At 39.8% G+C, this 20699-nt stretch overlaps 1 protein-coding gene across 2 annotated transcripts in view; it reads left to right on the top strand.

Moving 5' to 3' along the window:
- myo18ab (myosin XVIIIA b) overlaps positions 1-20699 on the top strand; it is a 210286-nt gene that overhangs the window by 131728 nt on the left and 57859 nt on the right. For both annotated transcript variants that reach the window (XM_073480324.1, XM_073480333.1), the window contains exons 22-26: positions 5783-5911; positions 11055-11198; positions 11807-11896; positions 13004-13123; positions 17343-17454. In XM_073480324.1, the coding sequence (XP_073336425.1) occupies positions 5783-5911; positions 11055-11198; positions 11807-11896; positions 13004-13123; positions 17343-17454 (595 nt within the window). The remainder of the gene's footprint in view (positions 1-5782; positions 5912-11054; positions 11199-11806; positions 11897-13003; positions 13124-17342; positions 17455-20699) is intronic.

The following is a 20699-nucleotide window of genomic DNA, read 5'->3' as shown; positions in this document are numbered from 1 at the left end:
TGCAGCAGGTAATTAAAATCACCCAGAACATCATTGGCACCCATTTACAGAGCATCAGTGATATCGGTGAAGTGAGATGTCTGCAAAAAGCCCAAAGGATACTAAAAGATGGCCACAGCCACAGTCGGTTCACCCTGCTGCCATCTGGCAAATGATACAGAAGTTCCTGCTGCCATACCACCAAAGTATAAAGCAGCTTCAATCCTCAGGCTGTGAGACTCCTCAGTTCATTCTCCACATGCCATTTTATAAAATAGATTGTTTTTAGATAGATCTTTTTGTGAATGTAGCATAAAAAGACTCAAACCTAGTTTAGATTTTTTTTAGCCCTAGTGTTGTAAAAATGACAAATACATTTACTTTGTACTCTGTTCATTAGAGTTTCTGCTGGTCTTTTAGTACACTGATGTACTTACACAATTACAGTAATGTTATAGCTGTTATTGTAGCAGTGCATTGTGTGTACACTTTTGGCTAATTGCTACACTTCCAGGAACCAGGCCAAGCCTGTCTTGCTTGCCACCAGCTGTTTAAAGTGAAAGGGGTTAGCCACCGAGTTAGTGACAACTACGACCCAGGGTCACTTAAACTGGACTAACCTTTAAAGTTGACCAGTTTTTCTCATTTGATTAACAAGCCCCTTCTCTGACGACCCCCCACCTCCACCTTGACAACACTAACACATCACTCTTATCTACCTTGAGCTGTTGTGAGCCACTACTACCTGTATCCCTTACCCCCACCTTGTCACACACTATGTATCCATGAGACCATGCCTCCTACATTTGTTTGCAGACTATTTTAACATGTGGTGACAGTGTGAACCACTGCATGACCGGGCTGACCCCATTTGATTGTCACTGTGTGCTTTAGAAATACCTGCTGTTTGGGTGGACTGTCAAGGCAACAGTTATAAATGGTCTGAGTGCCTACGTCACAAAATGCTTGCAGGATGGGTATATATTTATTCCACAGCACAACATTGTTATACAGTGGTGCAGTCACAAGGTCCACATGACATCTGAACAACATTCTTTATTCTTGGCAATATTCCAAGCCCTACTTTCTCCTTTGCTCAACCAATTTTGAAAATTACAGTCAGAGTTAGGAACAGTCAGAGTAAGGAACAGTTAGGTCCTCTGAAGGACAAAGCATCACTCAAACTCTGCTTAATGAGTCTGCTTCCTCAAGGAGCTGCCAGCTAATTCAGGGTGGAGGAACAGAGCAATGTCTGTCCCCAGACAAATTATCTAGGAAGGAGTTAGAGGCATTACAGGGTTTCCTCCAGGATTTTTTTAAACCGTGGGGGAGGTCTACCCGGGTGGAAGAGGGGGGGTGACGACGACGACGACAACATGAATTTTGAAATGTGAAATTATGACTATTTCAAACTGAATGTTTTTCTAAATACATGATTTACTATAGGGTTTCCAGTACATGAATTGAAAATAATAATTGAAAATAGGATCTTGCAATATCACTAGGCCAAAACAACAAACACAACAACAACAAATTAAAGATATATTTCAAAGTTAAATAACTAAACTAGTCTATACTGAAATGTTAGGAATATTTAAATATTACACTTATCACGGTACACATCATTATCATTTCTATTGACTTGAGAGAATAACATCACGATAATAAATCAAGAACATTGAGCCTCTCCTTTATGTAACGTTCTGACTCTCTTCCTCTGGAACCTTTATCTTCTTTTGAAAATAGTTTAATATACTTATCTGAAAATGTAACCAGAAAAGAGTCATGGCAGAAAATTACCTGGGCATTACCTAAGCTAACGTTATGTCGTGCTGTATCTGAAAAAACGTGTATCTGAAACGTAACAGGTTTCCTCTATCAATAGAAAATTAAGTTTTACAGTTAAAAATTAATCTACAACAAAATAATATCGCTCTCTACTGTATAACCAAAGACTCGACATGCTTTATTAGGCCTAAAGTAATCTCTCTTTAACAAGTGTCAATGGTACAAAAATAAAATAAAAATAAGAATCTCTCTGAAATAATGATAGAAATAATGCGTATCCTGTATTAACCAATCAATAACACATTTATCCCGACCAGTGATGCCGGTAACGCGTTACTTAGTAACGCGTTACTCTAATCTGACCACTTTTTTCAGTAACGAGTAATCTAACGCGTTAATATTTCCAAACCAGTAATCAGATTAAAGTTACTTATTCAAGTCACCGTGCGTTACTATTATTTTTGTCATTTTCCTTAGTAAAAATATATATTTTTGCATTCTTCTTGCGTCTCGGGGAGTGATGTCACGTATGCGACAAGTCACGTTTTCAGCATGAGGACAACTCACGTGTAACACCACGCAGCAACACAAACACATCAACAATGGAGGGAGGTGAGAGATGCGTGCTTTCGAGCTGGAAATACAGTCATTATTTTGAGTTTGTGTCAGCTAAAGATGAGAATATTAAGGTTCGTTGTACACACTGTGCTGGCAACAAAGTACTATCAAGCTTTAAAAACACGACGTCAAATTTGAATAAACATTTGGAGTCGCAGCACAGCACAGTTAAGTTTACAGAGCAAGTCCCACCAGGTGGTGTTAAGCAGAGAGCTGTGAGCAAAGCCACGGCCTCGACTTCTGCAGGAGGTCCCCCACCTCCCAAACAACAAAAGCTGGACTTCGGTGCTAAACAAGTAAGTGGGGGAGAGTTGAAGAAGTTGGTCGGGCGGTATGTTGTAGAGGAAATGCTGCCCTTAAACGCGGTTGACTCGAAAGTAACTTGTAATCTAACTTTGTTACTTTTAAAAACAAGTAATCAGTAAACTAACTAAGTTACTTTTTAAAGGAGTAATCAGTAACCCTGACATTGGTCAGGAGTACATTCCACCACTGAGGCGCCAGAACAGAGGAGAGTCGTGACTTCGCTGAACGACCTTTGTTTGCTCTCAGCGATGGCGGTACCAGCCGGCCAGCTGATGTAGTGGAGTGAAGTGCTTGCGCTGGGGCGTGTGGTCTGACCAGTGTTTGGAGGTAGATGGGTGCAGTTCCGTTGACGGCCTTGAAGGCCAGTACCATCGTCTTGAATCGAATCCGGGCTGCAACAGGAAGCCAGTGGAGGTCACAGAGGAGGGGGAGGGGGAGTCACATGGGAGAATTTGGGTAGATTGAAAACAAGGCTCGCTGCAGCATTCTGGATATGCTGCAATGGTTTAGTCGCAGAGGCTGGGAGTCCACCCAAGAGCGAGTTGCTGTAGTCCAGGCGGGAGATGACCAGTGCTTGGACCAGGAGTTGCGTTGCGTCCTTTGTGAGGAAAGACCAGATCCTGCAGATGTTGTAGAGTGCAAATCTGCAGGATCGGCCACAGCAGTGATATTGGGGGTGCAGGATAGTCCGTCGTCGAGGATTACGCCCAGGTTCCTCGCAGTCGATGAAGGCGATACTGTGACGTCCTCGACAGTGACTGACAGGTCCATGTGAGGGCAGTCTTTCCCTGGGTTGAAGAGGAGTTCAGTTTTATTAAGGTTGAGCTTGAGGTGGTACGCAGTTGTCCAAGCGGAGATGTCTGCCAGACATTCCAAAATGCGCGTTGCAATGTGGGTTTCGGAGGATGGGGGAAAAGAGAGGAACAGTTGGGTGTCATCTGCATAACTGGGGTAAGAGAATCCATGTGATATGATTGCAGAGCCTAGTGATCTAGTGTATAGTGAAAACAGAAGTGGTCCTAGTACTGAGCCTTGAGGGACACAAGTTTCCAGAAAGCAGGGTTTGGACAAGGAGCCATTCCATATGACCTGAAAGTTGCGATTTGTCAGGTATGATGTGAACCAGGTTAGAGCAGAGTCAGCGATGCCAAGTTTAGCCAGAATGGAGAGGAGGATTTGGTGGTTGACTTCAAACGCAGAAGATAGGTCGAGGAGAATGAGGACGGATGAGTGGGACGAGGCTCTGGCGGCACGGAGGGACTCAGTCACTGTGAGGAGGGCCATCTCAGTGGAGTGAGCAGTCCTGAAGCCTGACTGATTGGGGTCAAGGAGGTTGTTTTGTGAAAGATAGGAGGACAGTTGTTTGTAGACAGCGCGTTGCAGGGTTTTAGAGAGCAACGAAAGACGAGACACAGGTCTGTAGTTTCGGATGTCAGCTGAGTCTAGGGTGGGTTTCTTTAGGAGTGGCTTTACTGTAGCTGTCTTGAAAGGAGCTGATATAAGGCCTGAAGTGAGGGGGAGGAGTTGATCAGGGTGGTGAGGAATGGCAAGATGTCGTGTGAGATGTCTTGGAGAAGGGAGGAGGGAATCGGGTCAAGGGAACAGGTGGTGGCACGGTTAGACGTAACTAGTGTGTGAACATCTTCAGAGGAGAGAGGGCTGAAGCAAGTAAGGCCATCAGAGGTGAGGGTTGGGGGAGGTGCTTTCTGGGTGGGCATAGGAGTAAATGAGGAGCTGATGTCTGTTACTTTGCTGGTCGGGAGTGGAGGGGACAGAGAGCGTCTAAAGAGGAGAGGGAGGATAACAGAGTGGAGGAGGCTTCCTCGGTGGACATTAGAGAGAATTGTTCTGTGGATGGTAGTGAGGAAAGAACAATTGAGGAGAGAGTGGGGGAGAGAGGGATTTCAGGTTGCGGCAGGTGGTGACCGTGTGAGGTGTAGGGGGTCAGAGGAGCAGCTAAGGAGGGCGTCCATCTCATCAAAGTACTGTACTTGGTTGGATTGGTACATCCTGGATGCCAGGACCCAGTGTTTCCCAGCAGAACATTGCATTGTAAAGAGACGAATAATGTTATTCACTTCACCTGTCAGTGGTTTTAATGTTTTGGCTGATGGGTGTACAGATGTTTCTCCTTTCATATGACCTGTTTGCTGCTGCAGTACCACGGTGACGCTGCACTTGATAACTGTAGATGCTAGGTGGCAGCAGAGTGCTTGAACCCTGATGATGACCGTAAAATTCTGATGACACGATTTTTACTTTATACCCCGTTTGACCACAATGTGCTCAGCAATGGCAGAGTGGCGCTGTCTGTATTTCGGCTGATTGACTCTTCAGGAAGCGGATGAATGTAGTCAAACGCTTGTTAATATGACTGCTTTGGCTGATATTTAACTTCAACAGCTCCTCTATGAACTAAGTTAAATAAACTAAATATTTTTCAGTCGGCATTGCGTTTACCCACTTCTAAATCCCCTCTGGTGCGCGTCTTCGTTACATTGTTTGAGGGAACATTAGGTAACTGCATACTTATGGACACAGCCGTCACTGATGCTATTTATTAGTTAGTTTAGGTTGCAAGGGCTATGGCTGTTGGGTTAGGGTTAGGGTTATGCTATTCCAGCTGCATGTTAGAGGTCAGTAATATGCAAGAGATAAGAATGATGTGGTGGGTCATGGTACATAAAAGTGATTGGATTTTGGGATTTTGGATATAGTATTGGACTTCTTTGTGAAATTGTTAATTGCAGGGTTGGCATTTTTACATTTATAAAAGCTATTTTAAGTTATTTGGGCAAAGATCCATTAAGGTTTTTGCCATTTCTTAAAATCAGATCATATCCACATGGAGTTTAGGAGATCTCTTAAAAGTAATCATTCTTACAAACCAATAGGATTTCAAGTGGGTTGAAATCCACATGAAATCTTAGCAACTTTTACAATCACTTGCTTAACATATTGAAGTACATTACTGTGCGAAGATTGAGAACAGTTTCTACCCCGGACAGGTATTTGCAGCTGTATGTGGCCATGTGTTCCTACCTTTAAGGAAATAATCTTGTGTTACTTAACTCCTTCTCTCCTCCTGCAGGTGTTCTTCAGGGCAGGAACTTTGTCCAGACTGGAGGAGCAGCGGGACATTCAGACGAGGAGGAACATCTCCATGTTCCAGGCTGCATGCAGGGGATACCTTGCTAGACATGCCTTCAAGAAGAGGAAGGTAAGACTGCTGCACATAGTGGTTACAATCATGTAGCCTTATTTTTACTGCTGTTAAGAAATATTGTTATGCCATACTTGATAAAGAAGTGTTTTGTGGTGGTAACTGTAATGAATTTAACGACAAAGAAAGATAGTTGATTATTTAGTCTCTTTCCCATGTTGTCAAATACCAAGGCTTTGGGCTAGAATTTCGGGCTGAATACTGACCCAAAGCAGCTGTATTTGACGACCTGGGAATGCGACTCAATAATCAACTATTTTCACCAGAATCACCTTCCCCACCTTTAATTAACTCAATTAATTAACACAAAGCCAGCAGTTGTGAAATCATTTCCTCTGAGATGGACTTGAGCTACTTTTGTTGTTTCCTGGTGGCTTCTAGTCATTTTAATGCTGCCTTCCCTGCTGGGCTTATGCCTTAGTGTAACACTAAATATGAGCTTCAGATCACAGTTTCCTGTTGATCAGCTGTCAATCTGCCAAAGCAAAACAGGCCTGAATGAATGATCATAGAGCTGTCAGTCTGCTACACCTCTCCACTGGGATGCCACCACCGTAACTTCAACCACTTTAGTATTGATCAGTGGCTGTGGGATTTCATTCTCCTGAAGATGTTGCTCTAAAGGGGAGGGGCAGCAGGTGGTCTGATCCAGTTTCTACAAAGAGTATTAGAGTTCCATGCACTGCTGCCTTCTAAACCTTGAGTCTTGAATGATTTGATGCTGAGAAAGCCTCTCTTTGCTTAGAATAATAACTTGACTTCTGACACTTTTACTTACTTACTTTCCTCAAACTTTCAAATTACATCCAGGATTACTTGACAATATTAGAGATTTTCAATGACGCCTCAGACGTTTGGCCCCAACTGTATATATGGTAAAAATATACATAGGAGAATTCCTGACTGTCATAGACTTTCCTTCACAGTCACCTGCACTTGGTTGCACCAGCTATGCGTAAGTTCAAACTTAGCCTAGTTTGAATGTAATTTCTAATTTGTGACGAAGTTTACGCTCTACTAACTAACATTTTAAGGGTTGCACCAACTGAAATAGTTCCAACGTAGGCATTAGTTACAACTTAAATCTTACACCTACCCCTCAGTAGATGTAAAGTCTTCCATAAAATAGCAGTTGGCATGGTGCATCGAGGAGGAGTGAATTTTGTGCGTGTGTGCATGTTGTTCCACCAGACTGAACCTGACAAGTGGAGAACATTGCTGCCATGCATTGACTGACCCTTCATGTTGCCGGTGGGGATCTGTTGATTTTCTGTTATTGTGTGTGATCACAGAAGTTTTGGTTTTGCTTGTGGGAGTTTTCTCAAGCCAACACACATTTTATTTGGTGCACAGTTTTAGTAGATCCAACAATTTTGTGTGTGTGTATGTGTGTGTGTGACTGGAAAGAGATTCAGCTTTGAGTCCCTGTCTTTTTTTCATTACCATTTTAGTTTATTTTTATTACGAAGGGCTCAGTTTTGGGCTTCATGTCTCGGGCTTGATGGTAATCTCATGCAATTGATGCCATTGTATAGTCATTTTCTTCTCAAGTGGATTATGGTCTTTGGATTGTGACTTCCTGCTGTTCTGGTGATTTTTTTTTTTAGAGGTGAGATATAAGTGTCTGTTTGTCAGAGTCATAATGAAGCTAATAATTAACTATAATGATGGTGGTGCAAACACAACTAGCAATAAATGGTTGGGTTTTTTTTTTTCCAAATAAAAAAAATCATGAGAAGGATAAAGACCCTGCAGCCCTAATATTGTAGACAGACAAAAGTTGTGACACAACCTTGTTTTTATCAAAGTTAAAATAGACAAAGTCACACATAAATTGTCAAGAACAGGTGTATATTTGTCAGTGGTTGGTTGAACAGACTGTGAAATCTATTAGATGGTGGATTCACAGCTAATGTTCAAGTACCACAACTGTGAGTTTAGATATAAAATGATATGCATGGTCATTATGTAAGAACATCAAATATATCCATTTATGTATACATTGGTATATTTACAGGGCACAGTAAAATGAAATTTGTTTTTTTTAATTTTTTTTTTAGAACAGTTCATACAATACTTCCTTCTAAACCCTGGGCCATGTGTTATCATCATCATCATCATCATCATCATCATCATCATCATCATCATCATCATATAATAGTGGCTCCATCCTAAGCCATCTTTATGCCATTTGGGCTTTGATGCTCCTGGGGAGCCAGTTTTATGGTGCCAGAGTGAAGTCCTGTGGTCACGAGGCTGTGAAGAAGTTTTCTCAGTTCCAATCCAAATCCGCTCATGGTTAATCATTCCTGTGTAGCAGAAACAATAGGAAAAATTGCAATACAGCTCTGATCCAGTTGTAGGAGAGTGAACAGCAAACAGTAAGACTTTTATCATTGATCCAATTTAAGTTTTCTTTGAATCCCTTGTGTGTTTGAAGGCGATTTGAATACAGTGCGGAAATGGCTGATTCAGCCATCCAAAATACAAACTGAGGTGAGAGCTGATTAAAGAATGTAAATGCATTGAATCACTAATGGAGAAAAAAACAAACTTGCAGACTGCAGCATCTCCATTCATGAAAGGTAATAGGGAACTCTTGCCAGTGTACTTTGAGTGAGCCTGACAGCCAGATATAGGATTGACCTGTTAAAGGCTTTATTATTGCAATGTGTTAAAAATCGACCAAATCGGCTAGTGAAAATACTAATAGCTGATTTGAAACTGATTCACCGTGTACTAAATCAGGATTATCCCCCCCGGCCGTGCAGTGTTGACAGCACTGCGGGAAATAAGTGAGATGGAGAATGAAAATGACAAAACAGAAAAAGGAAGGAAACTGGAGAAAGAGAGACTGTGCCTCACTATGAGGGAATAGACAAATAGAAGAGATCTGCTCACTGCTTTGAAGCCATGCAGTCTGTCTCTCCCCTCTCTATCTCTTTGACATTCATGGGGAACAGTTGAGAGTGGAGTAGCATGGGGATTCCCCTGCCAGCCAACCAACATTGAGCCTAATTAAATAGTTGCCTAAAGACAGAACCCCTGCCCTACCTCCACCCCTCGACTGGGAACAGGTGGTGACAGGCAGACGCTGCTGCTGTGTGTGTGTGTGTGTGTGTGTATGTGTGTGTGTGTGTGTGTGTGTGTGTGTGTGTGCGTGCGTCCAACTGCCAGGTATAGAGAAGTGGTAGAGGGCAGTGGATGACGCAGAAGTTTAAGGTGACATATACAGTATATATACATCGCAATTTACATTTTCCCTGACACTATTATAAACTACACAAAACATTAAAATCATGATCATGTGACATTTGTTGGGGTCTGTACCAATCAAACATAATTTATCACATCTGGAGAACTGCATTTTCGGGCCAGAGCATTTCTGCTACACCACAGTACTTTTAATCCTGTTTTGTCACACATTTGACTTTTTATAGAAAATTTCAGGTTGTTTAGACTCGACACTCCAGACCTTTTGGGTACAGGGACAATGGTGGCTGATATTTTGCAGAAGATAACACTCACCTGTGTCAGTGATATGTTAAAAATGTCAGCAATGTCCCTCCTGGCCCTCTTGTTGCATGGTTTGGTCTCTGGTGGGGGTGGGATGGGATTGGGTTGGCATGGCCTAACTCCCTTACCCTAAAGTATAAGACAAGAGGTGGAAGGAAAGAAAGAAAGAAAATAAATATATTAAAAATTAATAAATACATTAACAAATGTCAGTCCTCAGTGGACTGACTCCCACCTAATGGTGAGGAAGCATCTTACTACACAATTACTATACAAGTTTTCTGTAAATTGAACTACAAGTTGTAAAGTTAGAGTTAGAATAATTTGCAACAGAAGTCCGCCTGTAAAGACAGACTATAGCGTGTATTAGTCTCCGTGTTCGGCAGGACGAAGTTTAATGTCTGTGACAACGACTGTAGTCTCATTAAGCCATTTGTTAGCAACTGCCGTTTTTAAGACATGTAACGGCTTTATAATGAAATTGTGAGACATTTAATGATGTATTTTATGTTGTAGAACAAAATGTGTAAATATCTTAAGCCTGTGATAACCACAGACCTTATTTGAGGCATTTAACTGAAAACCATTCCAAAAACGTCATAGACTTTTAGACGGGGGAACCAAGAGTTCAAAAATGCTAATTGATTTCTGGGTTTGAAGACTACAAACTACACCACGCTATTAGTATGTTGTTGTCATTGCATCATATTGACCAGCATTATTATTACATATATTTTTTTCATGTCTCGCCTTCTCTTTTTGTCACCTGTATGTTTTATTTTGTCATGCTGTATCACAAAAAAACGGCACAAGACCGGTAGTCAACACATGTTATTTGTACATGGTAAGGAATGTAATCAGGCCCAGCAGATTTACTCATATTTACTCTCAGCAGGATTCCCCTCACTTCACCTGTGACTGATCTGCAGGCTGAGTGAACTGACTCTTTGTTGCGAAGATCAAAGAGAGTATAGAATGTGATAAGCTTATCTGGCAACGGGGCCTCACTCGTGATGCTCCTGCTTTTGTAGCCTGTGATGGTCTGGATCGCCCAACGCATACCTTTGGTGTTGTTGGTGTTGAGTTCTATCTCCAGTCTCTGCTTGTCCTCCTTGATGCCAGCTCTTCGTCTTGCTCTGACGGTGCTTTATGATTTTATTGTTGCTTTTACTTCATCACGACAACATCAACACATTTGCTCATATATGATATCACTGTCAGTGTATATTCCTCAAGATTGATCTGGTTCTCCTTGGTGGCAGAATCTCTGAACATATCCCAGTCTGCATACACAAAAGAGTCCTGTAGAGCTGCTGTAGTATATCAACAGAAAGCTCAGCCTATTTACCACTTTAAGGTGACATATACAGTATACAAATTGTATATTTTTGTTGTCCAACAAATATATTTTTTCATTGTCCAACAAATATTCAAAGCGTAAATGTATAGCTGGTGTACAATAAATCTACTTACCTTATCAGAGGTCAGGAATTGACTATATAAAATGTTTTTATATAGACGCATCATAAAATCCCCAAATCTCCTTTTGGTTAAACGTAGTAAATGCAGCTGGCTACTCAGTGTTCTTCCTCTGACTAATGTTTCTTGCATGTGTGTTTGACAGATCCAGGATCTGGCCATCCGCTGTATCCAGAAGAATATTAAAAAGAATCGTGGTGTCAAAGGCTGGCCATGGTGGAAGCTCTTGACCACAGTCAGACCTCTGATAGAGGTGCAGCTCACTGAGGAACAGATCCGTGGCAAGGACGTGAGTATATACACACACACACACACCATGCTGGAGTATAGCTATAGAAATGATGCGAATGATGCATGCTTTGAAATTGTTGCTTTTTTTGGTCACAACTACTGAACTAGTACACATGAAATTACAATTTTTTTTATAAATGTAAGACATTAGACAGTATAGCATTATTTAATTTCATGTCTGTAGTGGCTGCTGTTTGATTTGAACATATCCAAAATAAAATATCATTGACATTTTCAAGTACTTTGCCCAGAATTTAATTAAGTTTTTAATGCCTCCTGCATGCTCCGCCGGGCACCAAAACCATACAATGTATTAGGGGACAACACATCTGACATGGACAATCTCCTGTTGTGGGCTGCATGTGTGATAAGGCAACTCCAGATAATGTCAGGACCTGACTTTCCAGACATTGTCTGGAGTTCATGTGAAAAGACAGCTAAGAGGTTGTGCAGAAGGAAAACTCATAAATACACACCTACAATTTAGCAAAATTACAGTGCAGTTATGTGTAGAATTAGTTTATATGCTGATTAATTCAGTCTATCTGCTGTGTCCTTACAAACATTTCTGTCTGTCACCACCATCTTCTGTCTTCTCCTTCTTAGGAAGAGATCCAGCAGCTGAAGCAGAAGTTGGAGAAGGTGGAGAAAGAGAGGAATGAGCTGAGACTCAACAACGATCGCCTTGAGAGCCGGGTAAACATACATATGTTATGACATGAGATGAAGAATATACATTTTTATTAATTGCCTCGACCACATCTCAATGCAATATTGCCAAAGTATGTTGTACAAGGTTTATAATGTTAGTACAGTACTTCAGAATGATTCAGCTTCTCGTTTGTCTTAAATGTACTTACTTTCCTCACTTGTATCTTATCCTTGTGTCTTAGCCCCTGCCACGCGATCATACACAGTATGATAAGTGGACGGGGCTTCTGGGTTCGAAAATTAAAGCCAATGGGGAAGTGCATTTGTATTGCTCCGCACCATCAATATCCGTGGCCGGAGGCATTATGTTTTCGTGTTGTCCGTACGTCGATATGGACATCCACCTGGACTTGAGGATGAACTGATTAGATTTTGGTGAGGTCAAGGTCACTGAAATCTTATGGAATCCCATTCTAGTGAACGGCATCTCTCAGGAATGCTTTGAGGAGGGACTTCATCAAATTTGGCACAAACATCCACTTGGTCTCAAGGATGAACTGATTAGATTTGTTGGTCAAAGGTCAAAGTCACTGCAACCTTACAAAACACATTTTTGGCCAGTACTCAACAATTCATATGATAATTATGACAACATTTTACAGAAATATCTAACAGGGTAAAATGATGAAGTCATAACAATTTATATCCAGCAGGTCAAAGAGAACTTATCTGTGACATCATAAAATTCTGCAAAAAATGTTCTGGCCATTATTCAATGCCATAGCTCTGGAACAGTAACTTGACTGGTGTGTGGACGTACACAACTACAAGGTGGTTATTCTAGTTTTCTAATGGAGTTCCATATTTTATTGCTCTGTTTTTCTTACGGCTGTGAATATGCTCTGACATTTTTTCTGCATCCATGGCAATGTCAGTTTTCTCCCCAAGCATTAATATGAATACGCTGAATTCTCTGTCTTGACTTTGCTAAAGAACTTCTTATGTCTTTTCTGTCATGTCCCTGATGAGCCTGTGTTTCAGTAACTCATATTATTGTTATATGAATATGATAAATCCTGAAACTTGGCCTTAAACAAAATCACCTAATGATGGAGTAAATATTCCAATGTGTATGTTTGTGTGTTGCACCAGATTACAGAGCTGTCGTCAGAACTGGCTGATGAGCGTAACACTGGGGAGTCGGCCTCCCAGCTGCTGGAGACTGAAACTTCTGAGAGACTCCGCCTGGAGAAAGACATGAAGGACCTGCAGGTAGTCATATACAGTACAGACACACACACACACACACACACACACACACACACACACACACACACACACACACACACACACACACAGACACACTTCTTTAAGACAACACAACAGTCATATCTATAGAATAAGAGAGCCTTGTAGTGCTCACATGCTACATCACTGCATTGCTGCAGCCTACGTTTAGGTTTGATTGAAACTGTCACACACCAGGGGAGTAATGTCTCACTGTGTTTATTAAAGTACTGAACCATTCCTTCACTTGTTACTTATTAAAGAGTTCTATTAAGGCTAATGAAAATGGAACTGCCTTATTGTGATTGCAAAGTCGAGATGGATAACAGTTTATAGCCCAATTAGGCCGTTGGCAATAAGGTAATACATTTTTTCTACAACACATCCACATTCTCTGACTTCACAATGAAGTTTGATGCTAAGGCACATTATACAGTGTATTTTGTCTGCTCATTTATATGAAAATTACCATTTGCATAAGAGTTGAATTACTGAGGAACAGAACTGTTAGCCATCCTTGCTTTTTCTCCTGTGGGACTGTAATGATCCAAACAAGTGTGAATGTTATGTAAAAAGTTATATGTAAGTCAAACTTGGCAAACTAGTCCCCCTCCATTCAGAAATGTTTTTATCTTCTTGTTCCTACAGTTGAATGTTTGAGTGTCACTGTGTAGAATGATGTATATGCAGAGTTTGACACTATAAGGCTTTTTTCACATTAATTGCTCATAGAGTACATTTTCTCTGTGCTGGCTGAAAATCTGATTTGAAGAGGCAGAACTATGAGCACGATTTGTGACATCACAAAGAGTTTGGAGCGTGGTGTGTGTTGTGGAAACATGAAGCATCCAGTTCACATACACTGAGAGTATGTCAGCAGTTAAACTTGTGAAATGAAAAATATTAGCAGCTTGGAGCTTTTAATGAGGGAGCCATTTGAAGGATTTTAATATGGTAATTATACTCTTTGCAAGAACCATGTGAGACACAAATAGATGTTTTTAAAAGCCTTAATACAGGTGTGGAGGAGATCTTTAAACATTGTAGTTTTGTATTGAGCTCCCAACACACTCTCAACAGTCAACAGAACAAACCGCAAACAGTTTTTTACCTGTAAGTTGCACAGGATTGATGAAAAACATACTTACTGCTTTAAACAATGAAAGAGAAGCAAAGGCAAAAACTGAAATATATAATCTTAATACAGTTGTACACGCAAAACAGTTTTCCAGATGCTATGAACTGAAATAATTTGTTTTCCTAAAATGGAAGCACAGATGGACAACTTAAAAAATATGTATATAAAAGTTCCGACTTGTAAATGCACATAAACACAAGTCCACATTAACTAATATGTTCCTATGTATGGGATGAAATGATCCCAGCCCTCCAGGTATGTGGTGCTGAGCTTCAGATGCTGCTGTGAGGCAACAGGAGAACACAGCCTGCTGGGCTGTAAATCATCACTGTCTAAATGATTTTTGAGCTATAATTACCAATCCTGGTTTGTTGGTATCTGGCCTTTAATTTGTTCAATATTGGGAAGTACAAGCATAGATGGTTGGGTCTTTTAGTGCTGAAACAAACACAAATACACATTTTCTGCTATTTTCTATATTTTCCAAAGCATTTCTAATTCAGTCTTTCCAGATTACTTTAATCCTAGATGTTGCCATAGTTTTACATGTGAGGCTCAATTTACAATGCTGTAACTAAAAACAAGATTGGTACTATTTCACCATTATAGACAATACATTTTTATCTAATTTATGCATCCCGGATTCGTCAGCTATAGTTAATTACCAAAGAACTCATTTGTTTTGATTATTTTTGGTCACAGATTTCAAATGAAGATCTCAAAAATGTGCTCTCATTGGGCCTCATGCAAACATAACACATTCAGCATTGTGGTATTGGAGGACCCCATACAATTAGAAAATGTTAATACAGCGGCCCACAACACATCGTCAGAAGATTATGATATGGTAAACAGAATAAGAATTTTGGTATTAGGTTCATTTTAGTTAAATGCTTAACTTGATTTTAGTATCATATTCAAACTGCTCGTACATTATTGGCTCTGTGAGTGTTGTAATATATATCTCTTTGAGTACTTGTGTGTAGAGTTTTCTGTAATCATTCCTTTTCTCCTTACTGGCTGAAAAAGTGGTTTCTTCATAATGGGATGGGATGACTGTAATTGTGAAATCATATTGTCAGGCCATTTCTCCACCACTGCCCTCCCTGTGCTCCCTCGATCCATTTAGTTCACTCTTTGACATTTTTGACATGATTTCTTTCTATATATTTATTGGGGGGTGGTGGGATTGATATTTTCCAGTGACTGCTCTGGATAGCCATGAGGAGGGGCTGCTTACAAATGGTCCAGCTTATAGAAATATGGGATGGATGTATTTCTTCCTGTGTGTTTGTCTGATGGAGAGGCACAAGGGGGCAATGTGGGTATTCACACAGAGGAAAAGGTTCATGCATGTTGTAAATGTTCCACTGGAATGGACCAGATGTACACTACATATTCAGATAACTATATTGTAAGTTGTTGGTTGTGGTGGATTTAGTGGGTTCCTGGACTTCATTTTGAAACCCTTCTGAGGAAGTCTCCAGGAAGGAGTTAAAAGTAACAATTAAACGTAATAACTAGCATTGCCTGAACCGGAGATAACTAGTATAACCAATGAACACATTTAACACATTACTCAAATTAATTCAGTTAACTTAAAATTAAGGCAGTGGTCACTCATATTTTTATGTAGGAACAATCTTATTTACTTATTTATTTTATTTAGTGTTACCATGATGGTAGCAGTGCTGAATAGGCACAAATAAACTACTAACCTAAAAGCATGATTTTCATTTAAAATGTCAGATTTGTATATAAAGTAAGTATATAAAGTAACATCAGTATCAGGCTTAGCTTGTAGGGCTGTAGAATATTGAAAAAACTGACATTGCAACATTTAGGTTTTCTGTGATATATATTGTGGTATGAAACAATATAGCAATTTCCTCTTGATAAGTTAAGTAATTATAATTTGAAAGAATATATAATTCTTAAATGATTGAGGTGATTTTGTAGGGGAGTATATTTTATCCAGCAAACCAAAGCAGACCCTGCTTTGACAACAAACTAAATTGTCTAATATCAGACAGACGTCTCTTGTAGATTAGTCATAGAAAATGAGAATCATTCAAGTTTTGTTTTTGTGTCAAGTGGCAAAATAGTTGTATCAGGATGTGTTAGAGTTGATTTCCCTTACTTTAACATTGCACATCCTATGATGTGACGATTGCGCATCTCACAGTGTCGATGCTAAAGCGATATATTGTGCAGCTGTTATTTGTAATTAACATTAAAAGGTGAGTTTAGATCCAGGTGCACAGAGGGTTGTGTCAGTGGACAAAAACTTTGGTCACAGGTGACAGGTATCTTATTAGTGTTATTATTAACTTATCTTTTCATTATCAGTATTCTCAAATGTTTTTAGTAGTTTAAATCTGTTATTATTAAACTGCAGGAACTTTTATACAAAATTATTTTATATATCTGTATATATATAGATAGATAGATAGATAGATAGATAGATAGATAGATAGATAGAGATAGATATGTATGTGTATATGTATGTATGTGTATATATATATATATATTTATAGTAATTTTTTTGTCACCATAATTTAATTCTTCATAAAATAAAATTGTATGTTACTCTCGGAATTATATTAAGAATTTAGGAATTATTCCTATCCATGTCCAGTCAATATTTCTTTAAAAACTGCCAATTTGTGAAATAATTGGATAATATTTTTCCACAGAAAAGTAATTTTTTAAAGCTTTTTCAGAACATCCAAAAATTACACACTGAGGCTTACAAATAGCATTATAATTTTTTCAATGAGCCATTCTAAACATACCTACTCTGGGTTGCAATAATAACATCATGATGGGACTGACTGTGATCATAGTTTTTACTATGGAGCAGGAGAAGTTTCAGTCCTACATCAACTGCACCCAAAACCTTCCTCTGTGGGCCCCAGAGACATAATCTGGTCCAGTGGTTCTCTGAACCATCTAATGTCCCTCTGTTTGGGCTCCAACTCATGAAAACCAGCAGAAATCTGGGGTTAATCCAGACAGATGTGTCTATATTGTCATAGAAACCGCTTTTTGTCTCTCATCCACAAGGCCAAGTTCGACAGCATGAAGAAACAGATGGAGTCCATGGAGATGGAGGTGATGGAGGCTCGACTCATCAGGGCTTCTGAACTCAATGGAGAGATGGATGATGATGACACAGGTCAGACACGCTCCTACTCACAGACGCAGTGTGCACAGCACTGCAGTAATTACCATTTAATTATTGATGTTTATGTTATGTTGCATTAAAAACTCACTCATAGAAATGGCAATTGTAAGACAAAGCTGCTGGACACCCACGCAGGTGTTTGACTGATTAGATGTTTTCTCAGGACTTTGTGGGCGTGTATGGATCAAGCCTGAGTGACAGTTCTGTGAGTTTTGTCACAGTGGTGGCCTCTGCTCACGATAATCTTAATTAGTATATTGAATCACTCTAAATTAGTGGATTATCAGTATTTTGTATGGGTGACGTCTTGTGGTTGTAAACAAGGTCTGGTAAAGGCAATCAGTCCAAGACTCTCTAAAGCAGAGAAGGTATACATATCATCTCTGTCAATAAAATATATAAACTGTATCATGAAACTGAAGAATGAATATAACACCATCTTAAGTGATCAGGTCAATAAGCAAACACTCAAACTGAGACAAAAGCAATTTGAATTGAATGACAAGCCAGGGAAATTGCTGGGAAGGCAATTGCGGGGCGCACAGCAAGTAGGTCTACTTTCTAAATCAAAAAAATCTTCTGAGGAAATCTTAACTAATCCACAAGATATAAATAATTATTTCAGAGATCTCCACACAGAGTTATATACTTCTAACTGTAATGCATCAGGGCCAGTATTCACAAACATTCTGAGAATCCTCTCAGAGAGCTCCTAAGTTAGACGAAAAACTTTTAGTAAGGAGTCCTCACTTACGAAACGTCTTAGAGGAACTTTGAGGATGGAAATAACAAACTTTTATCTTAGTGGGCAGGTGTTGTTGACCCCGTTGATAGGTGTGACACATTCTTGCTGTGATTGGTTGATCAAAAAAAGGAATGAATATGCACTCTTGGTGATAATGGGCATAAAATAGATTGGCCTAATTGGAGAATATAGTCACTATTAAGACATGGTGTAATGATTGTTAAGAATATTGTTTTATGTCATGAACATCTCTGTAGAATAACTTGTAAGACATACTCTAAAGAAGCCCCAAAAATGTGAAAAACACAGGCCTACTTAGGCATGGTAGCCTACTGATATGTTGATAGGGTGTTTCCCACAGAATCAGACTTTATTTGTGGCGGTGGCTGTCCAGCTAGGGTGCCATAGAGCATGCGCACTCGAGACTTCCACCAACCGCGTCGGCTAACTTCCGGTTTAGCGCTGAGCTAACTTGGATGGGGATAAAACTTAATTGGGTGGCTCTTTTAGACTCTCCAAACTTTATTGGACCAACCTGCCCAAATTCTGACAGTAAAACGAGTCATTTCGTGGAGGTTGTGAGGCTTTTATTACCATTTTACCGACCTGTCTTTCACAATGTTAGCTTCCCAAGTCCCAAGTGCATCACATGACGATGTAATTACATGGCTTGGCCACAACAAAAACTGGCTTCAATGCCTGGCACTCTTTGTGGAGGCTTGATCTCGACGATGTGGCAAGCCGTCTTCTTTGCAGAGGAAATTACGGTCAAGCCAACTACGTTCAATAGTCCTCCTCCTCTTCTTTGTTGGTTTTACCGGTGGACTAAAAACCATACCACCATCCACTGTATCGGAGTTCATAACATCATGCTATTCAATGACGGGTGCGCTGGCTTGAGTGAGTGAGAACGGGATGCGCAGCTCCAAAAATAGAAAATCAATATGTGGCGGCCAATGTTGATATTGTGGCGGACCGCCACAATTAAATTAATGTGTGGGAAACACTGTGATAGTTGTTTGCTTGCATGTATTTACCATGCAGGTCATTTTAAGTGTATGGCATCCTCAATGATGCCCAGTTAGTCTATTTAATAACGTGTAAAACCATTTCAAAGAGAACGCACCAGTGAGGAGTGTTGTATAAGAAGAAGATTGAGAATGAGCTGAAACAGTTTGTGTTTCACTTTATTAATGGAAGCTGTGTCAGAAATCACTGTTGCGTTATTTTTTTTATTTTTTTTTTTACATTTTTATAGTAATACTAGTATATCAGTGTTGTGATCACTTCTCTAGATCACGCATCTCTAATAGAATTTAAAGAGGCAATTTCAATCACTTCCAAGCTGTAAGACAGCAGGCCCAAATTACTTTGGTGCAGAGTTTTAAAAGTCCTACTGTGATCAGATCGCCCCTGTCCACAATCCTTTTATGAGGCCAAAATTTGTCTAATACAAATGAAAGGGAGGGACGACTCAGATCTGGGCACATAGACCCCTCAGTCAGAAAGTGGTAGCAAGGATGCTGGCCACTAGGCTAGCCATCCTGATCAAAATTACTTTTTATCTGGTAGATTTTCATTTTTTTAACACTAATCATTATTTAACATAATGTATGCTGAATATAAAGTAAACAGTACGCCTGTAGTTATATATTAGACCTGTAGGTCTTTACCTCTTAACCTTAAATGTGGGACAAGATGGGGATGCTGTGCTAGTCCTCTGTTGATCATAGTTCAGCACTTGAGCTTTGGACATCAGCATAAGGCTACATACTGCTATTAAGGAAGGAAAAGGTGGGGAATATTGAGTGTAAATTATCTCTGTATGCAGATGACTAATTCTAACAGAAGGCTACCAGTGTTCCCTGTTTTCTAGATGGGTTAAGGAAATATTTTCAGGGTTACATCTTAAGAAGATCCGTAGCACACACATGGGTCTTACAAAACATTTGCACTAAATCCGAAATGGCCAACTTTCTTTTGGGCTTGGTTCATGGCACCTAAGACGTTTTAGGATGTATAAATGCGATACACGGTTAGGGTTATTTCATACATGAAAGTAGTCCCAGGGCCTGCATTTTAGGAGGTGACCCATTGTGTCAAGGCCATCGCCGAAACCCATAAAATACATAAATTCCTACCACAATTGAATGAAGTGCAAAGTATCATGAGTTTTTGAGCATGTTTTGGTCCTCAAAAATGTGATGTACTTTAAGCGTAGAAGCAAGGAAAGCAAAAAAGAAAGAAAGAAAAAAATTACTTGCATTTCAAGAGAGCCATCACACCATTCTAATAACGGATTTATTAGACAGAACTGTTGTACTGTATTACACGGAAATGGGCCAGAGTTTCTACTTCTTCTGGGCACTGGATGCTTCTCAACATAGAAACTGTGTTGAAAAAAAGCAAAAGTGGTCACAATAACTTTCAACAAAAATAAGTAAATTTATTTAATAATCTGTAAATGGAATTTCAACACAAGAGTGCTGTG

This window comes from Pagrus major, chromosome 2 (genome assembly GCF_040436345.1).
Source record: "Pagrus major chromosome 2, Pma_NU_1.0".
NCBI lineage: Eukaryota > Metazoa > Chordata > Actinopteri > Spariformes > Sparidae > Pagrus > Pagrus major.
This window is presented reverse-complemented; position numbering and strand designations above follow the sequence as displayed.